The sequence below is a fragment of the Plecotus auritus genome (assembly GCF_963455305.1).
Source record: "Plecotus auritus genome assembly, chromosome: 13".
In the NCBI taxonomy this organism is placed as follows: Eukaryota; Metazoa; Chordata; class Mammalia; order Chiroptera; family Vespertilionidae; genus Plecotus; species Plecotus auritus.
This window is the reverse complement of record NC_137779.1, coordinates 10,796,558-10,820,672: the sequence shown is the minus strand read 5'-3', so window position 1 is coordinate 10,820,672 and position 24,115 is coordinate 10,796,558. Positions and strand designations below refer to the sequence as shown.

The window sequence follows — 24,115 nt, the reverse complement described above, 5'->3', positions numbered from 1 at the left end:
AAGCGACCCCTGCTGGCCACACATGGGATAGCGCCGCATCCTGCTCCACCTCCAATTCAGGTAGGTTCAGTTTCTGTCCCACCCTATACAGTAGTCACACAAAACCAGAGTCCTTCGAGACCCTACCAGGTCTGCCCATTGGGTGTTTCCAAACATTTTATCCTCTGGGATTCATTCTTAAACAGACTCTCACCCCAAACTCTAATAGGTAAAATCGCCCAGCCCGGTGATCCTCAAACACCATGATAATCCAGGTCACCTGAGGAACTTAAGAATCCTGACTCCTCCCACCCACACTCCTTCAGATTGTGATGCAGTAGATCCCGGTGCAGCCCAGGGAGCTGCATTTCTAGCAGACACCCCAGGGGGAGGGGAGAGTTTGGGCCACAGTCTGAGAAACTCCTCCCTGGTTCCGGAGCTATTTCTAAGTCACTCCCTCCCCGTTTTATACAGGGTAAACTGAGGCTCAAAGAGGGGGAAAGGAGCCTGGCTGAAGGTGTCCCAGACTCCAAGGGTCTGTCTGGGTCTTGCACATTGCACACCTGATTCTGGAAGCTTGTGGTTAGGACAATCCGCCAAGGGCACGGCTCAGGAGGATCAATGAGGTTACAGTGATTGGCAGACGTGAAAACAGGAAGGGCTGAGCCCGTTTAGTGCTTGCCTGGGGCAACAAGGCCACATGGGCATTAGGGATTCAGGTACAGCTGTATCCAGCAGCCTCATAGGGGTGGGTAGAGGCCAGTCCCGTGAAGCAGAGACCTCAGGCCGAGCCAAATGAGTCAGGTTCCTTATCCCAGCCACTCCAGTCTGCCTCAACCCGGAGAGTGAGACTCATTCGGGGCGAGGCTGGCCCCTGCCTCCAGGCGCCAGGTTTTGGGCTTAGAGCACATGGGACTAGGAGGTCTCCGGAAGCCTCCAAGCCTCAGCATCGACAAACAAGGTACAGGACAGCCACAAGGAGACTCCTGGACCAGGGTGTGCTGAGAAGGGCCCAGTGGCTCCTCATTCTTCCTCCCAGGCTGGCTGTGGCGTTTCCTCAGGGCCCGCGGAGACCCAGGACTGCCTTCCCCTGCTCCTGCTGCTGGAACTCCTCGTGGGCTCGATCCAGGTCCTCCAGCACCTCCAGCAGGCGGGCGGCTGCTTCTCTCTGCCCGGCCAGGGCATCGGGACAGGCCCCTGGGAGGGAGACAACGGGGCCCCAGGGGCTTAGCCAGGGCAGGGCAGGCTGCCAGAACCCACACCCCGTGGCTTTCTCGGGCTCTAGATTCGCCTTGTGCCGTGAGAATCCTTAAAGGTACCACACACACAGCCTTGGGAGGGGCTTGGAGGTCTCAGGGATTACGTGCAGGTTGTGTGAGGTGTCAGAGCACGCAAAGGAAAGGGACCGCCTTAACTTAACCCTTACCTTCCATGGCACCGGAGTCCTCCCTGTCTGCCTCCGGACTTGAATCCATGTTGAAATCCTCCAGGAATTTCATCCTAGAAATTGAGAGGGAGAAAGACAAAGCTGATCCCTGCCTTAGGGATTCTCTGCTGGTTGCAGGAGACATTCAGGTTCTCACTAACCAGCACCACCCACATCCTCATCACAGCCAATGTCTATAGAGTTCCAGACACTATTCTCAGCCCTTCGCATGGGTTAACTTATTCAATTATCACAAAAAAAGGACCTGAGGTAGGTGCTTACTATTACCTCCGTTTACTGATGATCACCGAGACACAGAGAGGTGACATAACCTGCCTAAGGCTGCACAGCATCACAATAGTTACCATTAATCAAAAGCTACCTATGTGGCCAGCACCTACACAGGGCTCTACCTGTATTAGCTCATTTGATCCTCAGGACAACCCCATGAGGTGGGTGCTATTTCTAACCCTAGTTTCCAAAAGAGGAAACTAAGGTACAGAGAAGGTAAGCAACTTGCCCAAGACCACACAGCCAGCACGTGGCCAGGCCAGGATTTGAACCCGCGCAGGCCAGCTTCAGAACCCACTCTGTAATGAGTTGGAACAAATCTCTGTCGCTGGGTAACAATGACCCTGCGACCAGGAAGGGGGAGGGACACAGCCAAGGTCTGGGCCAGTGTCTCTGGAGCCCCAGGTATTAGAAGATGCTAAGATCCAGGGATTAGGGTCCACCTGAGTGTGCTTCCCACCCTCACCTTGAGCTTGCCCCACCCCCTGCCCCACCCTCAGCGGATGCACATGGAAAGAATGACTAGTTGAGTAGGGGAGGCCTCTGTGGGCAGCTGGCCCAGCTGGTCATGGGGGTGAAGTGGGGTGGGGGGCACCCACCTGAGCTGGTCCCGCCCCAGGAGCAGCTGCCGATACACCATCTGGGTCTCAGCATCGGGATCCAGTGGGTCACTCCAGTCTCCCAGGGTGACGGCCGAGTGTGTGTGGCTGCAACCAGCAGCTGAGGGGACACGGCATCACCCATAACCCCTCTCATCCCCCCCCGCAGAAGCCCCCAAGGCAGGCTGTCGCCAAGCCCTGCCCCTTCTGCCTCTACTTCCAGCCCTGATGCCTCCACCCTCGCCCAGTGGAGCAGTGGCCTCCCCTCTCTCCAGCCTCCCACAGTCTAGGCGCCAGCCACACGGAGCCCTTTCAATCCTTCTGCCCTCTCTGCCTCCAGTCCAGGCCTTTGCTCCCGTTTGCTCGCTGACAACATCCTTCCTTGCCCCATCCCTGAACCCAGCTTCGCTGCTCCACTCCTACTCTTCTCAGGTCACATCTAAGCAGCACCTCCTCCAGAAAGCCCTCCTTGATCTCCTACCCATTCTCTGGAGTCCCAAAAGCCTCATCTTGGCACTTAGGAAGCTGCATTACAAGTGTCTGGTTATTCACTTGTCTTCCTGGAGAGCAGGCCTGATGCCTGTCTGTGTACCACTAGATGCCTGGTGCGTAGTGGGTGCTCACAGGATAATACCCCACATTTAATCCTCACAAAACTAGGAGGTAGGCACTGTTATCAACCGCATTCCACACTTCCGGAGCCTGAGGCATAGAGAGGTTAAGTAAGGTGCTCAATGTTGCTCAGCGAGCCCAGACAGCTGATTGGCAGGTGGGGAGGGCGGAGCCTGAGTGCGCCCTGCCCCCTCACCTGAGAGCTCCGCCTGGAGGCAGCAGGTCCAGCGCGCGCTGCGGAAGGCACCGGGGTGGCAGGTGGCCAGCTTGTCCGGGTTGGGGGCGCTGGCCTTGCGCAGGGCTGACAGCCATTGGTTGAGGTCGTTCACATTCTGCAGGGAGTGGGGGTCAGGGGTGAGGTGGGACTCAAGGGACGCCCTGCGCCCCCCAGCCTGGCGGCGCCTCACTTTGCACTGGAGGTAGGTGGTGTGCAGCGTCCCCGAGCCGTCCTGCGTCACCACCTGCATCACGTGCGGCAGCTGGAAGGCGCCCTCGTCCACACGCTCCACGGCGCGGATGTGCGACACGGGAATGGAGGAGCGCATCTGGGAGACAGGATTGTCGCGGGGTGGGCTGGGAGCTGAGGGGGCGGGGCGGGGACAGCTTTCCTCTGGGTGGGTGCACCACGTGGTGTCCCCGGAGTGGGGACATTCAACCTCGTGTATCTGATCTGTGTGCATCCCCGCTCCGCTGTCCCATGGCTCCCTGGTCGTGCCCTGCGCTCTAATTCAGTGACAACTTCTCTGGGCATCAGTTTCCACCATCACCACCGCCATCCCCGTCCGCACCCTGACATGGCACTTGGGATGTGGTTGTAAGCACTTCACATTTACCAGCTTGTGTGGTCATCCCAACACATTCCCGCGGCTGGGTCCATTATTCTCCCCAGTTTGCAGATGAGGAAACTGAGGCGCAAGCGGTCATTCACCTGGTGGAGCCAGAACTGGCACCCAGGGAGTTGAACTCTAGAATCTACGCTCTGCTGACCAAGTAGAGACACCAAGTTGGCCCCTCTCCACTGTTAGCCGCTATTTATGTTGCGCACACAGAAGTGGGTGGACCCAGTGTGTGTGTCTGTCTGTGCTGGACTTGAATGGCAGCCCCATGAGAACAGGGATTCTGTCTAGTTTGCTGCTGTGTGTCCTGTTCGTACCTAGCACACTGCCCCGTGCGTAGTAGGAACTCAATAAACGTTTAACGAATGAATGAGAGTGAACGGATGCCTGACTGTGTGTGCCCAGCAGCCGGGCATGGACCTCTCCGTGAGCAGATCCAACTTGACGTGAGTCTCCGTGGTACGTAGGCAGAGACGTGGCTGGGAACAGCTGAGGGTGCTTAAGCATCGGCACTGTGTGTGTCCACATCGGGGAGGGTATGTCCGGGGAGAGTGCACATTCTGAAGGGCGTTTGCTGGGGAGTGTGTGTCGGTGTACGCCTGTCCCTGGCCTGGGCCCTCACACCTGGGTCCAAGGGTGTGAGCAGAGCCCGGCCTGAGAATCTGAATTTGCCAAGTTGCTATGGGGCCTTGGGCAAGTCTTTGCCAACCCTGGGCCTCAGTGTCCCCTCGGGTGCAAAGGCCGCTCTGTGAGGGGCCCCCACTGGAAGCACCTCCATGGTGGACTGCAGGCCCACCTGCCACTCAGGACTCTTGGAGTAGGAGAGGGCCTCCCCACTGAGCCAGAAGTAGCGCTTCTTGAAGGCAAAGCGTGTGGCCAGACTGGCGGGCTCCTCCTTGCGCTTCAGCAGGTAGCCTTCTCGGACAGTCACGGAGGGCGGGACCAGGGCCCTGGCTGGGCCCTCAGCCTCTGGGAAAAGGGGAGGGGGACAGTGAGCCTTCCCATCCAGGCTCTGCGTGGCCAGGGCCTCGTGGATGAGCATGATTCTCTGTTCCCGTAGAGGCAGGAGGAGGAGGCCACGCCCTCCATGGGGAACAGGTGTCACTGATGGCTGGGCGGGGAACACAAACTTGGCCTTGATGCCTCTCTACCTGAGGGACCTGCAGGCAGTGTCGCAGGCAGCCAGCAGGGGGAGCCATGCCGTACAGAGTCAGCCCAGGGAGTGCCTGAGATCCAGCCACTCTCTGGGAGCCCAACACAGGCTCCTCCCAGCACCACAGGGCCCCTCCAGCCACACCCCGACTCCACATTTCAACAGGTTGCTCCTATGCGACTTGGACCCAACTCTCTCGTGACCTGGGCCCCACACTGTGATATGGACTCAACCCCAACTCTGCCTAAAACTGCCCTGCGGCTCCATTTCACTCCAAGTCAAAGCCAAAATCCTTCCCACTGCCTACAAAGCCCCACACAACCTGGCCCCTCACCTCTCCTTCACTCCCCGCCCCCCCCCCATTCACTCTTCTTCACTGGCCTCCTCACTGCTGCTCTCCGTCCCCACCTCAGGGCCTTTGCACATGCTGTTCCCGGCCGGGAACTCTTCCCCAGGATCCTCATGGCTTGCTCTCCATCCTCTTTCAGGGTTTTACTTTTACTCTAGCGAGACTACTTCTGGCCACCCCCACCCCAACATTCCCTTCCCTCCTTTATTTTTTCTCCTTGGCCCTTGTCACTGCCTAACACACCATGATTTGCAGAGTCATCTTATTTACAGCCTGTTGTCTCCACTGGAATAAAACTTCCACGAAAGCAGGACTTTCTTCTGTCTTGCTCACTGCTGTTTCCCCAGCTCATGGAACAGTGCCTATTACATAGTAGGCACTTAATAGGTATTTGTCGATTGCGTGGACACCATGCCACAATCCCCACCTACATCGCCACATTGGCTGGAATGGCACAGTAGGTGCCAGGAAATGTTAGTTGACTGACTAGCTGATGCACAGGTCCACAGGCTCAGTGCTAGGGGTGGCGGAGGGGTAGAGAGAGGGCAGGTCCCAAGGGTCTAGGGGAGTGACAAGCCAGACGTGGCAGGGCCACCGGAACTCACCCTCCTCCCCATCCACGTCCACCAGCTGGTCCAGGAAGTCTCTCACACGTAAGATACTCTGCAGCAGGAAGGGGTGCAGGGGGGCCATCCACAGCTCCTTGCCCTGGCCCAGCTGCTGGCCCAGGTTTCCGATGCTCTGCACAGCCTGGAGCAAAGAAGCAGGGGATTCCAGGGTCAAGGTCACTGCAGGGGCAGAGCCCTCTGTGGACCCAGAACAGAGTCCCAGAGTCCTGGCTCCCACATCAGTATTCAAAGAAGAAGTCTCATAGCAGCACCTGCTCTGCGCAATATCTGTCCCTCCTTGTGGACAGACATGCACCCCCAGAGCCCTTATTATTCTGTTCCCTCCTGAGCCCAGGTCCCCACACCCGGGATTGCCTGATCCTATCATGCATATCTGGAGCCCATCAGAACCTCAAAATGTGGCCACTTGGCCAAGGAAGGTCTAATTCATTCTAAGGTGTAAAGGACTACTAGCCTGCTTCCCACTTTCCCCCTGGAAAAGTGGGTCTTTGTTTCAAAAGAGGAAATGGGTGTAATGGATGCCTTCACCCTCGGGATGAGAGCTAATGGTGGCGATTCAGACAGGTGTTTCTGGGTCTCACTTGGGTCTCCTGCAGGCCTGGCCTCCCCGCTCTCTTCCCACATGCTTTCCCCTCTCTCAGCGCCCCCAGGATGAGGCCTCCAGTGCCGGCACCTTGGCAAGCAGCAGCAGTGAGCGGCCAGTCTGGGGGTCTGCGTGCTGGTCCCGGAGGTCAAACAGCTTCGGGGTGAGGATGGCAGGTGCGAAGAATCGCAGGAAGAGAAAGCCGCTTATGGCCAGGTACTTGACATCCTGCCGAGAAACGCAGCAGGTGAGAGCCCCCCCACTTCCCTCCCCTGTGGAAACTGAGGAAGTGAAATGGGAGATGAGTCAGAAGGCCGTCCTGGTCTGCCCAGGAGGCTTCTCCTCTGGGGCCTCAGTGTTTCCATCTGGAAAATGGAGTAATAATACCAATTCTGCACAAGCAGATGGAGCCAAACATCCTGAGTCTGCTAAGGTCGCTGTCCTATGAAGGGAGCATTGTCATTATTCCCATTTACAGACGAGGAAGCAGAAACTCAGAGAGGTCAATTGACTTGCCCAAGGTCACACAGCTGATGAGCAAAGGAGGCAGGATTCAATCTCAGATCTATGATTTATGATAGTGAATAGCAACAGGCCAGACACTTGTCCATACATTTGTTTATTTAATACTCACCCAGGTGGCGTTTCACCCCCGTTTTACAGAGGAGGCAGCTGAAGCCCAGAGAGGGACGGCTACCTGCCCAAGGCCTCACAGCAGTAAGTGGCAGAACCAAGTCTGAGCCAGGCAGGATGTGAACTCGCAGCTCTCCACCACACTCTCTTGCATTCAACACTAGCTACTTGGTCAGGAACTAAGCCTGAACTATCACATTTAATCTTCAAACATCCCATGGGGTAGAAACTATTCTCTCCTTTTTCTAGATGAGGAAACTGAGGCTTCAGAGCCTGTCCCGTGGGCACCCGCAGCCCCAGCCTCTGCCCAAACTGCAAAGCGTGGCCTGTCCATGCGAACCCCGGGCCTGGCCCCCACAGGTGAGGCTGGTTCCCCCAGCACAGCAGAGGGTGTGTCTCCATCTGGGTGCATCTGGCTCCCCCCAAGCCACTCCCCACTCGCCTCTCCTACTCGGGCTATATTTAGCCTGAGAGTGTTCCGGAGTTTATTTAGGGGCTGTGTTCACACAGGAGACAATGCCCTCCCTGGTGGGTGCCAACTCCCTGGCCACAGTGAGCCCTGCCAGGGGCTGGGGACCTGGAGCTGCCCCTCCCTCCCTCCTCTGGAACCCTGAACTGCCCCCAAGGGTAATTTTAGCCTTTGGCATCAGCATGTGACTTCCTCCTTTTTGAGAAGGAGGAACAGGTGTCAGAGGCAGAGAAAGGGGCTCCCCTGACCCCATCCAGACTTGTGGGCCTGAAAAAGTCCCTGCGCCCTGCCCAAGGCCTTTCCCACTGTGCGGGTGAGAACTGGGGACACCTGGGTGTCACTGATATTGGCTCCACCCGCAAGGGTCAGACTGTCTGGGAGCCCGCCTCCCTTCCTCCTGCCTCCCTGCCTGTGTCCCACTTAGCACCTCTGCCGGCAGCCCAGGCGAGAGCCCGGCAAAGTGGGGCGTAAAGCAAGCCGCGTCCCAGTTTGGAGGCCACTCCTCAGCCGGGACTGAACGAGAGAAAGGAGACACCCAGCTGGGAGTCTGGAGGCCAAGGCTCTTTACCCCTCTGGGCCTCAGTTTCCCCATCCGTAAACAGGAAGTGGGGAGCAATGTGTCATAAATCAAGAGCCCTTAGCCCAGGCTCCGGGGATGGGCCACAGAATCCTCTAGCGTGGCAGTCCAGTTTCTGTCTGCCTGCCTCTGTCCTGCCTCTCCACGTGACCCTGGACAAGCTACTGCCCTCCCCAGCCTGTCTCCCCACCTGCCCAATGGGAGCGCCCGGCCCACCTTGTGCTCGTCCTGTGGGAAGCGCTCCTCCACACGCCGATGCAGCTGCTTGAAGGCGAGGCGCATGGCAGGCGGGCAGCGCCCCACGGAGCCCACGATGGCATCCACGATGGGCCCCAGGTAGCCCATCAGCAGCCCCAGGCTGGTCTCCCGCACATGCTCCTCTGAGGCCGTGCCCTTGAAGGAGAGCCTCCTGGGGGAGCAAACGGAGTGACTGTGTCAGAGCCCAGCCCCTGCCCACCCTGCACCGGCCCCCACTGGGCTCAGACAGCGCCTCCACAACCGCCCCTCCTGCCACTCCCAAGGCTCCTTGCTGCTGCGAAACACACGCAGCTCATTCTTGTCTGGGAGCTTCGTGCGTGCTGTTCCCTCTGCCTGGGACGTTCTTGTCCCCACATTCAGCTTAGATGTCACTCCCTCAAAGAGGCCACCCCTCCCCCATCGCCATCATCCCAGACCCTGAAAATGCATTTCAGCCTGGACAGGCCAGACACATGCTTCCACCCCAGGGCCTTTGCACTTGCTGTTCCCCTGCCTGCACGACTTTCTCCCTCCCCTCCTTCAAGTGTTTGCTTAAATGTCCCCTTCTCTGTGAGGCTGTCTCTGTAGCCACCCCTACGGAACCCCACAAGCCCCTCCCTGCTCCTGGCACTTCCCTTGACCCTCCCCAGCTTCATTTTCCTCCATAACACTGATCATCTGCAGGAAGCTGCTTCTTTCATTTACGATCTGTCTCCCCCAGAAGAGGGATCTGTGTCCATGTGTCCTCTGTTGTGAACTCAGTGTTCAGACCATGCCCGGTACACAGTAGGTGCTCAACAATTGTTTTGTTGAGTGGATGAGGGAGTAGCAGTTTTCTATCTGCAGTTATGTTGTTCCTTCCTTTCTTGTTCCCCTCCAGGTGAAGGGTCTGTGTTGCCCACTCTCAGACTGTGACCTCCGCAGAAGCCAGGCTGGGGGTTCCCTGCCCCGCCCCCCTGTGTCCTGGACCCAAGGAGCCAATGCCTCTGACATTGTAGCATTTAACCCTAATGGCAACCTGATGGACTAAGTAGCCCATTTAACAGATGAGGAAACTGAGGCTCAGAGAGGTCTTCCTGCAAACGGGGCAGAGTGGAGATTAGAACTCAGGACTGCCCCCTCGGGTCTGGCTACTACCCTGCTCTGCCCAGGTGCTGGATGCCCTGCTGCATCCTTGCCAGGTATGCTGGGAAACGTCTCTGCCTTGGGGTTTCACAGACCGACCCTGCCCTTGTGCTCAGGGCCTGGGTTCACATCCCTGCTGTGCAACTTCTTCCCAACTGTGCAGCCCTAGGCAGGTGACCTCCCCTCTCTGAGGCTGTTTCCTCACCTGGTAAAAGGGGTCCTGGTGCCTGCCTCCAGGTGGTCAGAGCTGTGGGCAGCACTTGCTGGGCAGGGCCCAAAATAAAGGTAAGGCTCTCTCCTGTCCCCACCACAGTCCCCGATGGGCTGCCCAGCAACCAGCCTCACGGCCTGGCGGGAACACACCCGCCCACCCTGGCTGGCGTGGGGACGGGTCCCGGAAAGAGAAGAGGAGCCCACGAGGCGTGGAGTGATCCAGCCACGGTCCGGCATCCTCCAATCTCATCAAGTGCTCCCGGGCCCGCCCCTGCACGCAGGCCACGCAGGGCCCGCCCGCAATGCTAGAAATTAGAGTCCCTTGTACTTGGGGAGCATCAGTTAACGCTGGGCTGTGCGTGCATTACTCAGTTCATCCTCACAGCCCCACAAGGGCGAGGTGACGTGCACACCGGTGGTGGCAGAGCGGGGGTTTGAACCCAGGGAGCTCAGATTTCAAGTCCTGCCTGGAACCACTACACCAGGCAGCAGGAGGACTGAGGTGCCCACAGGGGAGACTTTGAGGTGGGAGGCAGGGCTGCGGGGAATGGGGGATGCGGTGAGGAGGGCGGGGGAGGCGGGGAGGGGTTAGCAAGGGGCACAGGCTCGGCCTGACCCTGACGAGGCTCGGGGACAAGGGGGCTGTCGGGGGTCAGGGTCCCCCCTCAGCTCTGCTCACTTGGTGCGGCCCAGGTCCATCTTGCTTGGGTCCAGCTCGATGTACTTCTTCTCCTCAAAGACGCGGCTAATCACTGGCTTCAGGACCTCGTGCAGGTACGGCATGCCCACGAGCTGGGGGCAGGGAGCACCCCACGGGGTGGGGCTGAGGGCGAGGCCGGGGCGGGCCCGAGCTAGGGGCAGGGGGCACCATGCAGGGAGAAGCTCAGAGCAAGGCCAAGGCATGCCCAAGGGCTGAGTGGGGGCACTACCCGGGCTGCCACTCGGGGTGAGAGGCCAGGCACCTGCCACCAGCTCCCCAGGTCAGCTGCCCACCGCCGCCTGAAGCCAGCCAAGCTCCGGGGTCCAGGTAAACCCTGGAGGGAGGGGTGCCCTGAGGAAGCTGCTGGGCCCCAGCAGGCCTTCGCCTACTCACCTTCATGAACTGCTCCACGGACTTGGATGCCAGGGAGTTGGAACGGAAGAGGGTGTTGGGGTCGGCTGGGAGGACAGAAGAAGTGTTTTCTGGGATTGAGGGGAATGCCCCACCTCACCCACCCACCCAAGGTGGAGGTCAGGATGCTTCCAGCCTCAGGGATTGAGGAGACACGCAAAATCAGCTCCGTTCACAGCACCGAGGCCCAGGGTGGTCAAGCAATCTGCCTGCGGTCACACAGCTCAAGAGTAACAAAACCAGCTGGCTCCACACACACACACACACACACAGGAGCCCTGTCCTCTGCTTGAGCACTCCTCTTAGTCCCCCAGTGACTCATCCTTGGAGGAGTGCTGTCCGGGGGTCCTGTGGGCAACTCACTGGTCCGCGCCAACTCCCGCCGAGTGAGATAGTCCAGAAAGGGCCCGGCCAGACCCTGGCCAAGGAAGAGCTTCGCCAGCTTGGTGGCGAGGTCCTGGCGGCAGTCCCCCGAGGTCAGCTCCTCCAGCACAGCCAGGGGGCTGGAGACGTCCTCCTGGAAGGACAGGCGGCAGGCGAGCTGCCGGGGCCTGGGACTCCAGAGCAGCTCAGACAGGTTTCCCTGAAGCAGGGCGGCCAGGGTCCAGATCCTCCCCCAGACCCTCCCCAGCCCCGGAGTGCTTGCTTGTCTGACGCGCCCACCTCTGCCGGCTGCAGCACAGACTCCATGAGCAGCTCCAGGAGGGGCCGGTAGCACCGGGAGGGCAGCACGCGGTCCTCCAGGAGGCGCACCTTCAGCCGCAGGGCACCCAGGTTCCCCCTGACCGGGTCAGAGCACACGTATGTACGGATGGAAGAATGTATGGGCCGGCACGGAGATGGGCAGGTGAGAGCACAGGTAAGGAGCATGGATGTTTGCAAAACAAGGTGAGTGTGGGTAGCTGTGAACAGGCGTGGCCAAGTCTAAAGGGGTGTGCACAGATGTGGACAGGTCTAAACAGGCCTTGACAAGCACAGACAGTGTGAACAATGTGGCTGGTATAAACAAGTGTACAGGAATGGACAGTGTGAACAGGTGTGGACAGGCGTGGAAGGACCCAGGGTTCTAATCACACATCAACAGGTGTGAACTGACATGTTCGCAGGTGGGTGGGTTAAAGGTGAACTCTTTGGACATGTGTAAACACAGTTGGGAGACATTCACAGGCATCTATTAAATGAATGAACAGTGCGCCATGGTGATGGTTTGTGGGCTGATGTGGACGCCCATGAGGACCCGCCACGAGCTGAAGATGGTACCCAGCGTGGTTCCCACATTTACCCAGAATCCTCCTCAGCTCTGGGAAAGGGCAGGAGACGGAACCAGCCGTTGGGTGGGTTCTGCTGCAGGACCTTCGGGGGGAACTCCACCTGTGCGGGAACACATAGAGCTTCAGCGGAGCCCTGCCCAGCCCCGCCCAGCCCTGGAGGAAGCACTCAGACTGCCCGCCCAAGGCGGGTGGCATAGCCTGCCAGGGGCCACATCTTCCTCCCGCTCTGTATCCCATCAACACAACAGCAGTGACACTCCCTCCCTGAGTCCTAAATGATGAGCCCTGCCAGGGCCCTGAGGCCTCCGGGGACATTTATTTGAGGAAACAGGCTCAGAGAGGTGGAGTGACTTGCCTAAGGTCACACAGCTGCTGGAGACAGCATGTCAGACTGGGTGTGTTTTCAGCTCTGTTCAGGGACACCATTGCATCTATCATAAAGCTTAAAGACAGCCCTAGCTGGTTTGGCTCAGTGGATAGAGCGTCGGCCTGTGGACTGAGGGGTCCCAGGTTCGATTCCGGTCAGGGGCACATGCCTGGGTTGTGGGCTCAATCCCCAGTAGGGGGCGTGCAGGAGGCAGCTGATCGATGATTCTCTCATCATGGATGTTTCTATCTCTCTCCCTCTCCCTTCCTCTCTGAAATCAATAATAAAAAAAATAAATAAATAAATAAATAAATAAAGCTTAAAGACAGCCAGGAAGGCCCCTGAGCCCCACCCCCTCTTTTAAATAACTTGATAGAGATATAATTGTGCCCTATACAATTCACCTATTTAAAGTGTATCACTCAATGGCTTTTAGTATAGTCAGACTTGTGCTAACATCACTACTAACTTCAGAACATTTCCTATGAGCCCCCGAAAAGCCTGTACCCATTAACAGTCACTCCCAGCCCCTGACAACCACTAAATCTATTTTGTCTTCATAGATATATTCATCAATTCTAAACATTTCCTATAAGTGAAATCACATCGCGTGTGGGGTTTTTTTAGACTGGCTTCTTCCATTTAGCATGTTTTGAAGATTCATCCATGTTGTAGCATCTGTCGGTACTTTGTTCCTTTTTAAAAATATTTTTTTAATTGATTTCAGAGAGGAAGGGAGAGGGATTGAGAGATAGAAATATCAATGATGAGAGAGAATCATTGAGGGGCTGCCTCCTGCACGCCCCCTACTGGGGATGGAGCCTGCAACCCCGGGCATGTACTCTGACCAGGAATTGAACCATGACCTCCTGCTTCATAGGTCAAAGCTGAACCACTGAGCCACACCAGCCGGGTGCACCTTTGTTTATTTATTCGGCTGCTGATAGATATGTGGGATACTTCCGCTTTGGCTATCATGAACAATGCTGCTGTGAACATTCATGTACAAGTTTTTGTGTGTACATGTGTATATTTTCATTTCTTGGGTACAGACCTAGGAGTGGAATTGCTGGGTCACATTGTAACTATTTTCAACCATTTCAGGCACTGCCAGCATTGCATGACCAAGCCTCCCTGTTATTTGCTCTAATCTTGCCTCCTTTTAAAAACTATCAGCCCTGATATACCTGCACTGCTACCCAGAGGCAGGAACAATCCACCCATTGTACAGATGGGGAAACTGAGGTTCCAAGAGAAAGACCTTGATCCCAGTGCTTCCAGGAAGAGGAGGTAAAGGCTTCGATTCCGGAGTAAGAGAGGCCTGCACTCCGATCCCAGCTCTGCTATTCCTTAGTCATGTGACCGTGGGAAAGCCACTAGCCTCTCTCAGTTTCCCCTCCCCGGCCTTTCAGGGTGGCCTTGAGGGTAAATGAGGTTATGCTGGAGAAGCGCTCAGCACAGGGCCAGCACCTGGTCATGCCAGGTACTCTCGTTGTAGAATTGGGATATGGGCCCACCCATGACCTTGGCAGGTTCCTGCACCTTTGAGAGCCGCAGTCTCCCCAAAGGTACAATGGGCCAATAGGACTCCATTTCCTGGACCTGGTGAGGCAGCCTTCACATTTACCCTTCTGAGCCCCAGGGCACCAGCCCAGCTCCCCTTCCTTCCCCCTTGGAGGCAGTGGGGAGCCATGGAGAGTGTTGGGGGGGTGCTCACCATGCCCAAGAAGTCGTTCTTGCCCACCATGTCCCAGTCCCAGAGCTCCACCCGCAGTGGGGAGGGGGCGCCTGGCATCTCCCGCAGCTCCAGCACCTCATCCCAGTGTGGGAAGCGAGTCTTCTTGATGGTCTGGGGGAGGAGGAGGGTGAAGAGAGAGCTGACGGGGACCCCACCACCCAATGCCCCACTCTTTCCCAGTCCCCCTCTACCACTCACCGAAGTCTCCAAGCTCTGGCTGCCCCAAAACACACGTGCAAATGGGTCAGATGTGCCGGAGATGTCTCGGGGGGCCAGGTCCCTGGGGACAGATGAGGACAGGAGTGGGGACCACAGGACCCTCAAGGACCAAAACCCAAACTGGACCTTGGAAAATAGATTCAGGGTAGACCATTCGAGTGCCACTGGTTTCCAAGGTGATAAACTGCTCCACTGTAGGGACCCAGCGGGGAGCAGCCCGCACCAGGCCCGTCCTATTGACTAACGCTGCCCTATGGGGAGGCACTAGTAATGCCCCTATTTTCCAGACGAGCAAACTGAGGCACAGAAAGCTCAAGTCCTGCATCACAAAGCCCCGCAGATGAAGGTGTCGTGGGGAGGGAGAAGGGAGCCGCTGGATGGGAGACCAGAGGCCAGGACTCAACGCCTGGCTCTGTGCTCTGTTGTCTGGGCGACACGGGAATGAATAGCCACTTCACCTCCCTGAGCATCAGTTTCCTCATCTGGAAAACGCGAGTCATAACAGACCTCGGGGGGCCAGGAGTAAATGAGCTGACCTGTGGAAAGGGCTCAGGATAGAAGCTGGTGAGGGCTCAGATCAGTCATTCATTCAACAAACACCATGCCCACACCTGCCTAGGACCCAAGGAAAGGATGACAGAGACCCCTGCCTCTGGTTGTCATGACAACCCAAAAGTCTCACCCCAATCAGCCTTCCCCACTCCTCCTTCCTGAGGTCCCCCAAATCTAGAGACACCCCCCCCTGCCCCGCACAGGGGAGCTTCTTCCTGCTGCTCCTCTCCCACCCATGCTCAGCATCCAAAGCCTTCTGTGGTTTCCTAGGAGCCAGCCCAGTTGCTAAGCGACAGCAATCGGTCCCTTTCCTGTTGCAAGAATCCTGCACAGCCTTGTGGCTGGGGAGGAGGCCCTGGGCGAATAGCAGACAAGGAGTCCCTGTCCCATGCTGAGTCCTTTCTCCCGTCCCCTGCCTCTCCTCCCCACCCCCATGCCTCCTGCCCCCAGTACTCCATCCAGACTCCAGGGATCCCCAGCTGGGGACAGAAATCTGGAGGTGGTGGGAGAGACACAGAGAGGGCAAGAAAGGACTTAAAGTCACACAGCAAACTAGAAATTGAGATGCTCCCCAGCCTTGACAAGAATCAGCCTAAAAGGGAAGGTTGAGGGGAGTAAGGTGTGGGGAAAAAAAGGGCAGAAAGACAAGATGGGAGATAAGAGGAGAATGGGGGGGGGAGTATTTAATGAAGCGGAATAATGGGGGGGCTCAGAGAGAGAGAGAAAGGGGATTACAGAGTGATACGCAGGCAGGAGGAGGGAGGGCTATCCCATGAGCTGGTGCCCCTGGAGGGTCACTGTGGGGTTTGCTGGTCCTGCATCTGGCTTCCTCCCGATGTTTCCTCGGGGCAGGACCTCCCCTCCTCACTCCCAGCCCACATGATGTCTTCGGGGCTGATCCCTCCCTCCACTGGAGGAATGGGCTGTGACTCAGGCCCGACATATCAGTCAGTGTAACTGACGCAGAGATAGGCATGTGCCCCAGACTGAGCCAATAAGAAATGCTTCCAAAACATTGGTTGGAAATGGTAAGAGATGGAAGTTCTTTTTCAGTTGGGGCTGCCAGGTTGTTAGGATGGCAGCTGAGGCTGCTGGGCCAACGTTGCCCCCACCTGGGGAAAGACTTAGAATGAAGCTAACACAAAAGACAGCTGAGGAATCTGTGTCTACAGAGTCCTGATGTCACCCTTTGAGCACCTGGATCTAGCCATGCCTGAAGCTACATGTCATTCATATGAGACAGTCTGCTTACATCCATGTGAACTGGGTGTCTACTGCTTGCAGTTTGACTAATACACTTCCTCACTCATGTCTGGCCATCATGAGCATCTGGCCTTTGGATGCTGGTCCCTGCTCATTCTCAGATCACCGCCTACACCCCACACCAGGACCATACCTGGCCTTGAGCACATGGCAGCGAAGACAGCGGCCCCGCACATCTTCCAGCATCTGCACAGCCAGGTAGATCTCACCTTGCACCTCGGCATCCGGGTCCACAGGGCTCAGGTTAATCCAGCTATCAATTCCTGGAGGGCACAGGCGTTCACATTTGTTAAGCGCCTACCATGTACTCGGCGTTGTGTGTGTGATGATCTTTGTGAATTCATGTTTGTTTGATCTCATTCTGTGGGAAACCAAGCATGAGGATGCTTAACCCTGGAGAGGAGAGGTGCTTGCTCATTCTGGGCCTCTTTAAGGCTCTCGGTCTAACGGGGAAGTCTTGGGGTCAGTACCATCTGCCTTCACCCTAGCTCAAGATTTAGTCTGTTGACTGCAGATTAGATACTGACATTGACTTTCGGGGAATGCCTTCCTTATTCCCTCGCTGTTGCTCACCGCTCCCTGTTAAGTTTTGCTGACGATCGGGGGATGGGAGGAGAATACTGGGCAGTTTTCCTTCTTTACAGCAAGTCCAACAATGTATTAGGAACCGCATCTAACTCAGGAGCTCACTGTCACATAGCAGGAGGGCCCTTCTGAAGGTGTAGTGCCCCGGGCTGCTGGAAATGAAAGTTCCACTTCACCTCTATCTCCACTCCAACCCCCAAGTGCAGGATGTGTCAGCTTCCTCTCGTTTAATTATTGCACCGACTCCAAATTGATCTCTCAGCTCTACTCCCGTCCCACTGTGCTCCAGTATCCACAAAGCAGCACAGAGATCTGAAAATGTCTCTAATCTCTCTTGTCAGTCTGTCCTCCTCTGATATGGCTCCACTCTCTCCGCTGTCTTGCTCAAGGACTATCAATGGCTCTCCAGTACCTCCAAGAAAAGGCCCAGGCACCGAGGGCCATCTCCTATCAACCCCCACACAATACTCCATCTGGCCCCGCCCACACCTGACCCTAGAAGAGAATCCATGGAGATGGGCCTTCACCTCTTTGCCAAAGCACCTTTAAGGCCCAACTCCTGCCCCTTCCTCCAGGAAGCCTTCTTTGACCACCTGCCCACTCCTCCTCTGCACTGTCATACCAGTGATGTTCCACATCCCGCCACCCCCACATTTCTGTCCTGTTTAAAAACAGAAATTGAAATAATTTTCCACGGAGGGCTCTGTGCTTCTCGTGACACTTGCTCTGCCCTTGCAGCGCCCACTCTGGGCATGGCCACCCCTCCGCCCTCTGCCGGCTGAGGGCCGGCGCCCCTCGCCCACCTCGGGGGTCAGCGGCAATGGCCTCCCTGCTCAGCGAGATCTTGCCGATGATGTCGTCATGCCTGTGGAAAGGGGGCAGGGGAGGGTCCAGGTCAGGAAAGGGACGGACATTAAGGGTGGGTAGGTAGGTGGGTACTTTGCTTTGGGGTGTCCACCTCCCCTCAGATGCCCAGGCTTGGGTCCCAGCACACATACCCCACCGTGTCCTCGTCCAGCACATAGAAGGCCAGATGGTGGAAGTCCAGGGGCAGGTGCACCGTGTACTCCTCCCCCCAGAAGGGGCTCAGGCTCCGCCAGACAGTTGCCGTCCTGCAAAGGGGGGCACAGGGGGCTGGGGAGACTTGGGCCACACCAGCCGCAGACACATGGTCATCCAGGTGCACATGCGCGGGCACACACACACACACTCCCACAAGGATACACCGAAACAGACACTCATAGACACCTCAAGGAAGCCAGAGACACAGACACACTATGCAGCCTCAGAAACTGCTAGAAATACAAATCGATGTGTTTCTATACACTGACACATGTAGACATGCACAAAGAAAACAGACACAGTCACACAAACCCACAGACACACTCACATACGTACACAGCAGATACACATATAGAATCACACAAACACAGTAACTAACAACACACATGATTCCATCCATCCATCCACCCATCCATCCATCCATCCATCCATCCATCCATCCATCCGTTCACTGGGTGCCAAGGCATATGGGTTCTGGGAGAATCAGAGGAAGAGATACCAAGGCCCATCCTCCCTCCGAGCCCCCTCAGCAGCCAGGCGCTCTCCTGAGCTCTATGGCACAGTGAGTCCTGTGCTGTGGTTAGTACCTGGTTGGGTCTGGGAGTGGGGGTTGGAGGGGTCCAGAAAGGTTTCCTGCAAGAGCTAGTCAGGCAAAGTGGGGAGAGAGGATGAGGACAAGCATTCCCAATGGCTAGGACAGCGCGTGCAAAGGCCCTGAGGCAGGGATGAGCTGGGTACTTTTGAGGAACAGGAAGGTGCTGGTTGGAAAGGGAGGAGTGTGAGGGGCCAGAAGACTAAGTCAGCAGGAGCCAGAGCATTCAGTAAGCAAGGGAGAACCACCGCAGGGTTAGGGACCAAGACAAGCTCCGGCACAGGCACACACACAGAGCATCTTCACCCCGACACCCCTGCAGACCCACTTCCCTTTACCCAACAGAGAACAAAGAACCTCCGTGCTCAGTGAGACACACCCAAATGTATGGCTGCGAAATCTGGCTCGTACACCTGCCACTCCCATGCTTCCTTTGACACACTCTTCCCCACCGAAGTGTGAGTGTGCACACGCACCCGTACATGCACCACGCTCTGCCCTCTAGCCCGGCACCACCATCAGGTGGACACTTCTTCCCCCTAACCCTGCCTTTTCCCCGCCGGAAGCCCCTCCCCAGTCCCTGAGGTGGGATGCTCCCCCGAGCCCGAGAGGTGGGGGACAGCAGCCTGCTGTTACACAGAGCAGCAGCCTGTGGGTTTGTGGGTAAGAGGGCAGCGTGAGCAGAGAGAATGAGGGAGGGGGTCAGCTGGGTGCTGTAGGCTGACCTTCCCCCATATGGGCTCCCTGCCCCCAGCTCCCAGTCCATCTGGACCGGAACCACGCCAGCAGCATCCTGAATCCTGCTGTCTCCATAGGAACCGAGGCCTCAGCCATCCACCCACCCACACCCCTCAGGCCTGCGGGGGCTGAGAGCTGTCCCTTGATCGGCCTGCGGGGGTGGGAACCAAGCATGACCCAGCCCGATGTCCCCCCTGCCCAGACTCGCTCACACATCAAACACCCTCACACCCTGGCATTGTTCACATCGGTGCCTGTGGACCCAAATAAGCCGGCAGTGGTGCGCACGTGTGTACAGGGCAGCCCGTGTGTGGGCACACATGCACACAGACCACACACTGCTACACATAGTGAGCCTGCATTCCCACAGGGACACGTACATCTGGACACCAGCCCTCCAACACCCCCATGGACACTCAGGCAGGCCCGCTGGGCGCAGGCGCACACACACACCCTGGTGCCCGCAGCACCCAGCAAGCAGGCCCGGAACCAGCCAGCCCAGCCAAGCGTGAGATGCCCGCCCCCGGGGAGGCCACCATGGGAGGCACAGGCTGGCAGCCGCTGAGTCAGCCCCGGGAGCCAGCAGGGACATGGTCAAGTCCAGGGGGAAGGTGCGAGCCAGCTGGTGGGGGCACAAAGCACCCACCATCAGGCCGCAAGTCCGCCGCTGGCGTGGGCATCGCCCTCCCTGGCCCCTCTTTTCCTGGTGGGTTCTTGTGCCTGGACTCCCCAGGGCTGGAAGGAGCCCCTCCCCCCGCCCCTGCCCTGCTCGCCTCGCCCCAGCCCGGCCTCCACTCCTCACCTGGCCACCACCTCGTCGTCCACTTTCACTATGCAGTAGGGGTCACTGCTCCCAGACCTGCGGAAGGAGGAGGCTGAGGGGGCAGGCATGGGCGGGGACCCCAACCCACCTTCATTTTACAGGAGGGTGCACCCGAGGCCCAGAGAGGGGAGGGGACCTGCCCAGGGTCACACGGCAAGTCCAGCTACAAGGCTGGGGACCAGCAGGATGTCATGGCTGCTCGGCCTGCCCACTGCGACCCACAGACATAGAACACTGAGGCACCAAGCGAGGAAGTGCAGAGTCCCTGTCCCAGGAAGTCCAAAGCCAGTGCGTGCGGGGGAGTCACACCTGCTTCCGCACCTGCTGGCTGTGGGGCCCCAGCCCCCGCCCCTCTGTGGCCCTCAGCGCCTCTGCCCTACGAATCAGGAAGAACATTAACCTACACCCCTGGGGCAGAGGAAGAACTAAGGTGCAGGAGGTGCAGGCAGCCCAGGCTCCCCCAGAGCCTCGGCGATGAGCTTGGCCTCTCTGGCCTTCCATGGCAGTGGGTTCCCCTGGGCAGGGGACACACGTTGCTCAGCCGTCAGCATGGATGGACCTCAGCAGCTCTCACTGCAGACAGACCAGGGCACCCAGACCTCAAGCCTCCACCAGCCCACCTGGCAGTCAGGATCCAAGCCCAGGTCCAGAGGGCTCAGCGCACAAGCTCTTAACCAAGGCTGCCTCCAGCCCAAATGGCCCTCCCTCCATGCCCGCCCCCCTCCCTCTCTCTCTGCCACCTCCTCAGTTCAGCTGGTCACCGATCCACAAATGCCTCAAGGATTCCAAGGAGCAGGGACGTTGGCACCGGGAGCTGGCTCCAACCTGAGGCTTGTCTGCTGGCTGAGCCCTCCCTGCGCCTCAGTCTCCTCTCGGGATTCCTCCCCTTGGCCCCCTTTGCTGGGAGCTCCAGTGCGTTCATTCCTCCATCTGGTCCCCGCCCTGAACATCTCAGCCTGGCCTGTGTCTCTCAGTTCCTCTCTAGGTTCTCCCCTCTGATCCCCTTCCCTGGAGTGCCCTGGGCCTCAGTTTCCCCACCTGGCTCCCTGAATGCCCAAGCCTGAGTAACCCCCTACATCTCATTTCTCTCTCTGGGTTCTCTAACCCTGAGCTTCTTTAAAGCAGGCTCCCGTTCCTCAGTTTCCCCAACTGCGGATGTGGGCTGGATTCTCACCAGCAAAGGGCTGGGAGACACGCCCCCTCCTGCGAACCCCGCCTGACCCCCGGCCCCTCATGGGAGCCGAGCTCACACGTCAGCTGCAGGGCTCTGACGCACAAGGGCCTTATCGGGCTCCTATCAGATAGGGGCAACGGCGGGAGGGGGCTGCCACGCCGACCTGCCGTCTCTCCAGAGCCTGGCCTCTCCCACGCCGATGCCCCACCTCCAGCGTGGGAAAGCAGGCCCTGCGGCCGTGGCCTGCCCAGCCTGGTGTGTGCATGGGAGCGGTCAGGCTTCATATCCCGGCTGCGTGACCTTAGGCAAGTGACTGCCACTCTGGGCCTCAGTTTCCCCGTCTGTAAAACAGAAATGCTAACAGAACCACGGGAAATGCTAAGCGCAGAACCTGGTCCCTATCAGCCCTCGGTGACCTACAGCTGTTATTTTTATTATTTTTGTTGTTGTCAATCCTCACCCGAGGATGTTTTTCCCATTGATTTTTAGAAAGAGTGGAAGGGAGGGAGGGGGAGAGAGAGAGAAACATTGATGTGAGAGAGACACAGGGACTGATTGCTTCCCCACGTGTCCGGACTGGGGCCGGGGATCAGACCTGTAACCCTGTGCCCTTGACCAGGAGTCAAACCCTCTACCCTTCAGTGCACAGACTGATGCTCTAACCACTGAGCCATCAGCCAGGGCACAGCTGCTATTATCCGTGATGGTAGTAACTCTCAAGTCATCCTCTTATGCCAAGTCCAGACGCCCTAAAACCTGGGGAGGCTTCAGGAAGAATCCAGCCTTTTCCTCAGGAGAGGGGCGAGAGAGCACGCCCTGGCTGAGTCTCCGCGGGCAGGGAGATCCCAGCATGCTCTGAGAGGAGCGCCTGTGAAGGAGGGAGCCAACAGCCAGGGAAACTGAGGCAGGGTGACTGGGGCTTGTGACTCCCTACCTTGCTCGAGGCCGTGGCCGTGGCCCAGGTACATGGGGAGGAGGGTGGCATGGGAGCCACGCGTGACTCAGCTCCCTCCCAGGCGGGGCAGATGGCACTCCCTCGGGGCCCTCACCAGCCTCCATCAGCCTCCAGGCCCCCACTCCTGGCTTCACTGCCCCAGCACTTCTGGGGTCTCTCTTCTCGGGGTTCGGGGAGGACATCTCAGAGAGAGGGAGGCAGGGGCTTGTCCAGGTGCCGCATTCGCACAGCGAGCCCTCGGCCTCCGTGGGTTGCAGGGCTGTGCTGATTGGGGGTGGCTGAGGAGTATGGAGGAGCTCTAAGCAGCACCCCCCTTGACACGCCGCAGTGTTGGGGAGGGGGCAGGTGGTGGAATCGAAGGCAGGGTACTCCTTGCTGGGGGCCCGCAGCTGGGGGAGTCAGGCAGAGCAAAGGCTCAGAACCCAGGTTGCTGCTCACCTTGGCCGCGGGTTAAGTCCTAGCTGGCCCCCCTCCCGGCTGCACGGGGCTGGGGACCCTGGCCAGGGCTCCCATTGCACAGATGGGAGATGGAGACCCAGAGAGAACCAGGTTCAAGGTCAAACAGCGGAAGTCCTGCCAAGGATCCCATGCCTACTCCAGGTGCTGACACCCTCAGAACCCTCTCTGGCTCCAGGCCAAGCAGGAGGGGGACCCCTCCCACCATTCTGCTGATCTGGCAACTGCTGACTCAGGCCCAGGGAAGCCCAGCCAAGGACTGGTACTAGGGGGCCCAAGGGTTCTCCAGACCCATCACACCTGGTGGGGAGGGGGCTGCAGGGGGGAGGGTTAGCTCCTCAAGCCGCTCAACATGCAGGGAGGGCCCACACTCGCTGGGAGCTACTGGCTGGGGAGCCCCGGGCTCTGGGTCAAAAGCACCCCAGTTTCCCCCAAGGCTGGTGGGCTGGCCATCTGGTGACACTCTGCAAATCTAAACCCCAGATGCACACAGAGGAATGCTGGGCCACCTGGCTCCCCCGCCTTTTGTTGATAGGGGCCCACCCAAGCCTGGAGCGACACCTCCCCATCCCCATCCCCATCCCCATCCCTATCCCCATCCTTTAATACATCCCAGGATCAAAGACATCCACCCTTGGGGGGCAGGGCGGGCATCTGGGCTCGGGGCAGCGATGGGCATGGGGCCTCTCTCCCCATGAAGGTGTATCTGCCTCAATACAGGGTCTTAGCGTCTTAGACAGGAACCCATGCCTAGTTCACCGACCCTCCCTGGCACGCAGAATGGGCGACTCCCACCCCATCCCGTGCCCCGTACGCCCCTCGCTCCGGGAGCACTCACACGTCCTTGGCGGGCAGCGCCCGGCCCTCCACCACGCGGACATTCAGGGAGCTGATCTTGGCCATGGCGCCCAACCCCAAACTTTCAGGGCGGGAGGGCGCCCAGGTTCCGAGGCTGGACCGCGGAGAAGGGGGGTGGCAGAGAAAAGAATCTACATGTCACCAGCTGCAAGCCTGGCGCCCTGTCCCGGGGTCCCAGCGCCACCTGTCCGAGACGCGGGTAGCTGGGCGGGAGGTTTTCGGAGGAGGAGAAAGGATCGGTGTCCTCGGCGGGGGCGCCCTCCCCCCTCCCCCGCGGACTCTACAGGTAGGATCCGCGTGCGGAGCAGGTAGAGCGCGCAGGGAGCGCCGCCGGCTTTTGCCTCCTAGTCTGGAGCTCCTGGTGGGCGGGCAGGGCGGAAGGGGGCGGCCCAGGGCCCTCCCCGCAATCCCGCCTCCCTCCGGGTCCCCCGCCGGCCTCCGGGTCCCCCGCGCGCTCTCTGCCGGCACCCCAGCCAAGCACACCAGAGCGCACCGGCCGCGGAGACCAGGGCGCACCGAGGCTGGGACCGCCAGGTGGGGCGTGGCCTACGGCCATGATGGGCGTGGCCAGTGGTTCCTGGTGAGTTGGCGTCGGGCTCAGAAAACGTAGCGTGTCCCCTGCCTGTCCTCCCTTCAACAC

At 58.4% G+C, this 24,115-nt stretch overlaps 1 protein-coding gene across 2 annotated transcripts; it reads right to left on the bottom strand.

The window, feature by feature from the left end:
* Positions 1 to 139: 139 nt before the first annotated feature.
* On the bottom strand, positions 140 to 23,842 carry RASAL1 (RAS protein activator like 1). Of its 2 annotated transcripts, XM_080650213.1 has the most exons (21): positions 23,456 to 23,842; positions 20,012 to 20,068; positions 17,816 to 17,929; positions 17,621 to 17,682; positions 16,366 to 16,495; positions 14,397 to 14,478; positions 14,178 to 14,309; positions 12,105 to 12,193; positions 11,486 to 11,603; positions 11,186 to 11,339; positions 10,805 to 10,869; positions 10,391 to 10,503; positions 8,353 to 8,545; positions 6,548 to 6,685; positions 5,851 to 5,995; positions 4,540 to 4,712; positions 3,315 to 3,452; positions 3,104 to 3,239; positions 2,296 to 2,416; positions 1,406 to 1,479; positions 140 to 1,176 (listed from the first exon to the last, which is right to left on the bottom strand). In XM_080650213.1, exons 1-21 carry the CDS (start codon positions 23,518 to 23,520, stop codon positions 1,037 to 1,039), a joined length of 2,439 nt encoding a protein of 812 aa, XP_080506339.1. In that variant the 5' UTR covers positions 23,521 to 23,842; the 3' UTR covers positions 140 to 1,036. The 2 variants fall into 2 exon arrangements, with proteins under 2 accessions (XP_080506339.1, XP_080506338.1); XM_080650212.1 differs by having other exon boundaries at positions 3,104 to 3,452; positions 23,456 to 23,763.
* Between the last annotated feature and the right edge of the window lie 273 nt (positions 23,843 to 24,115).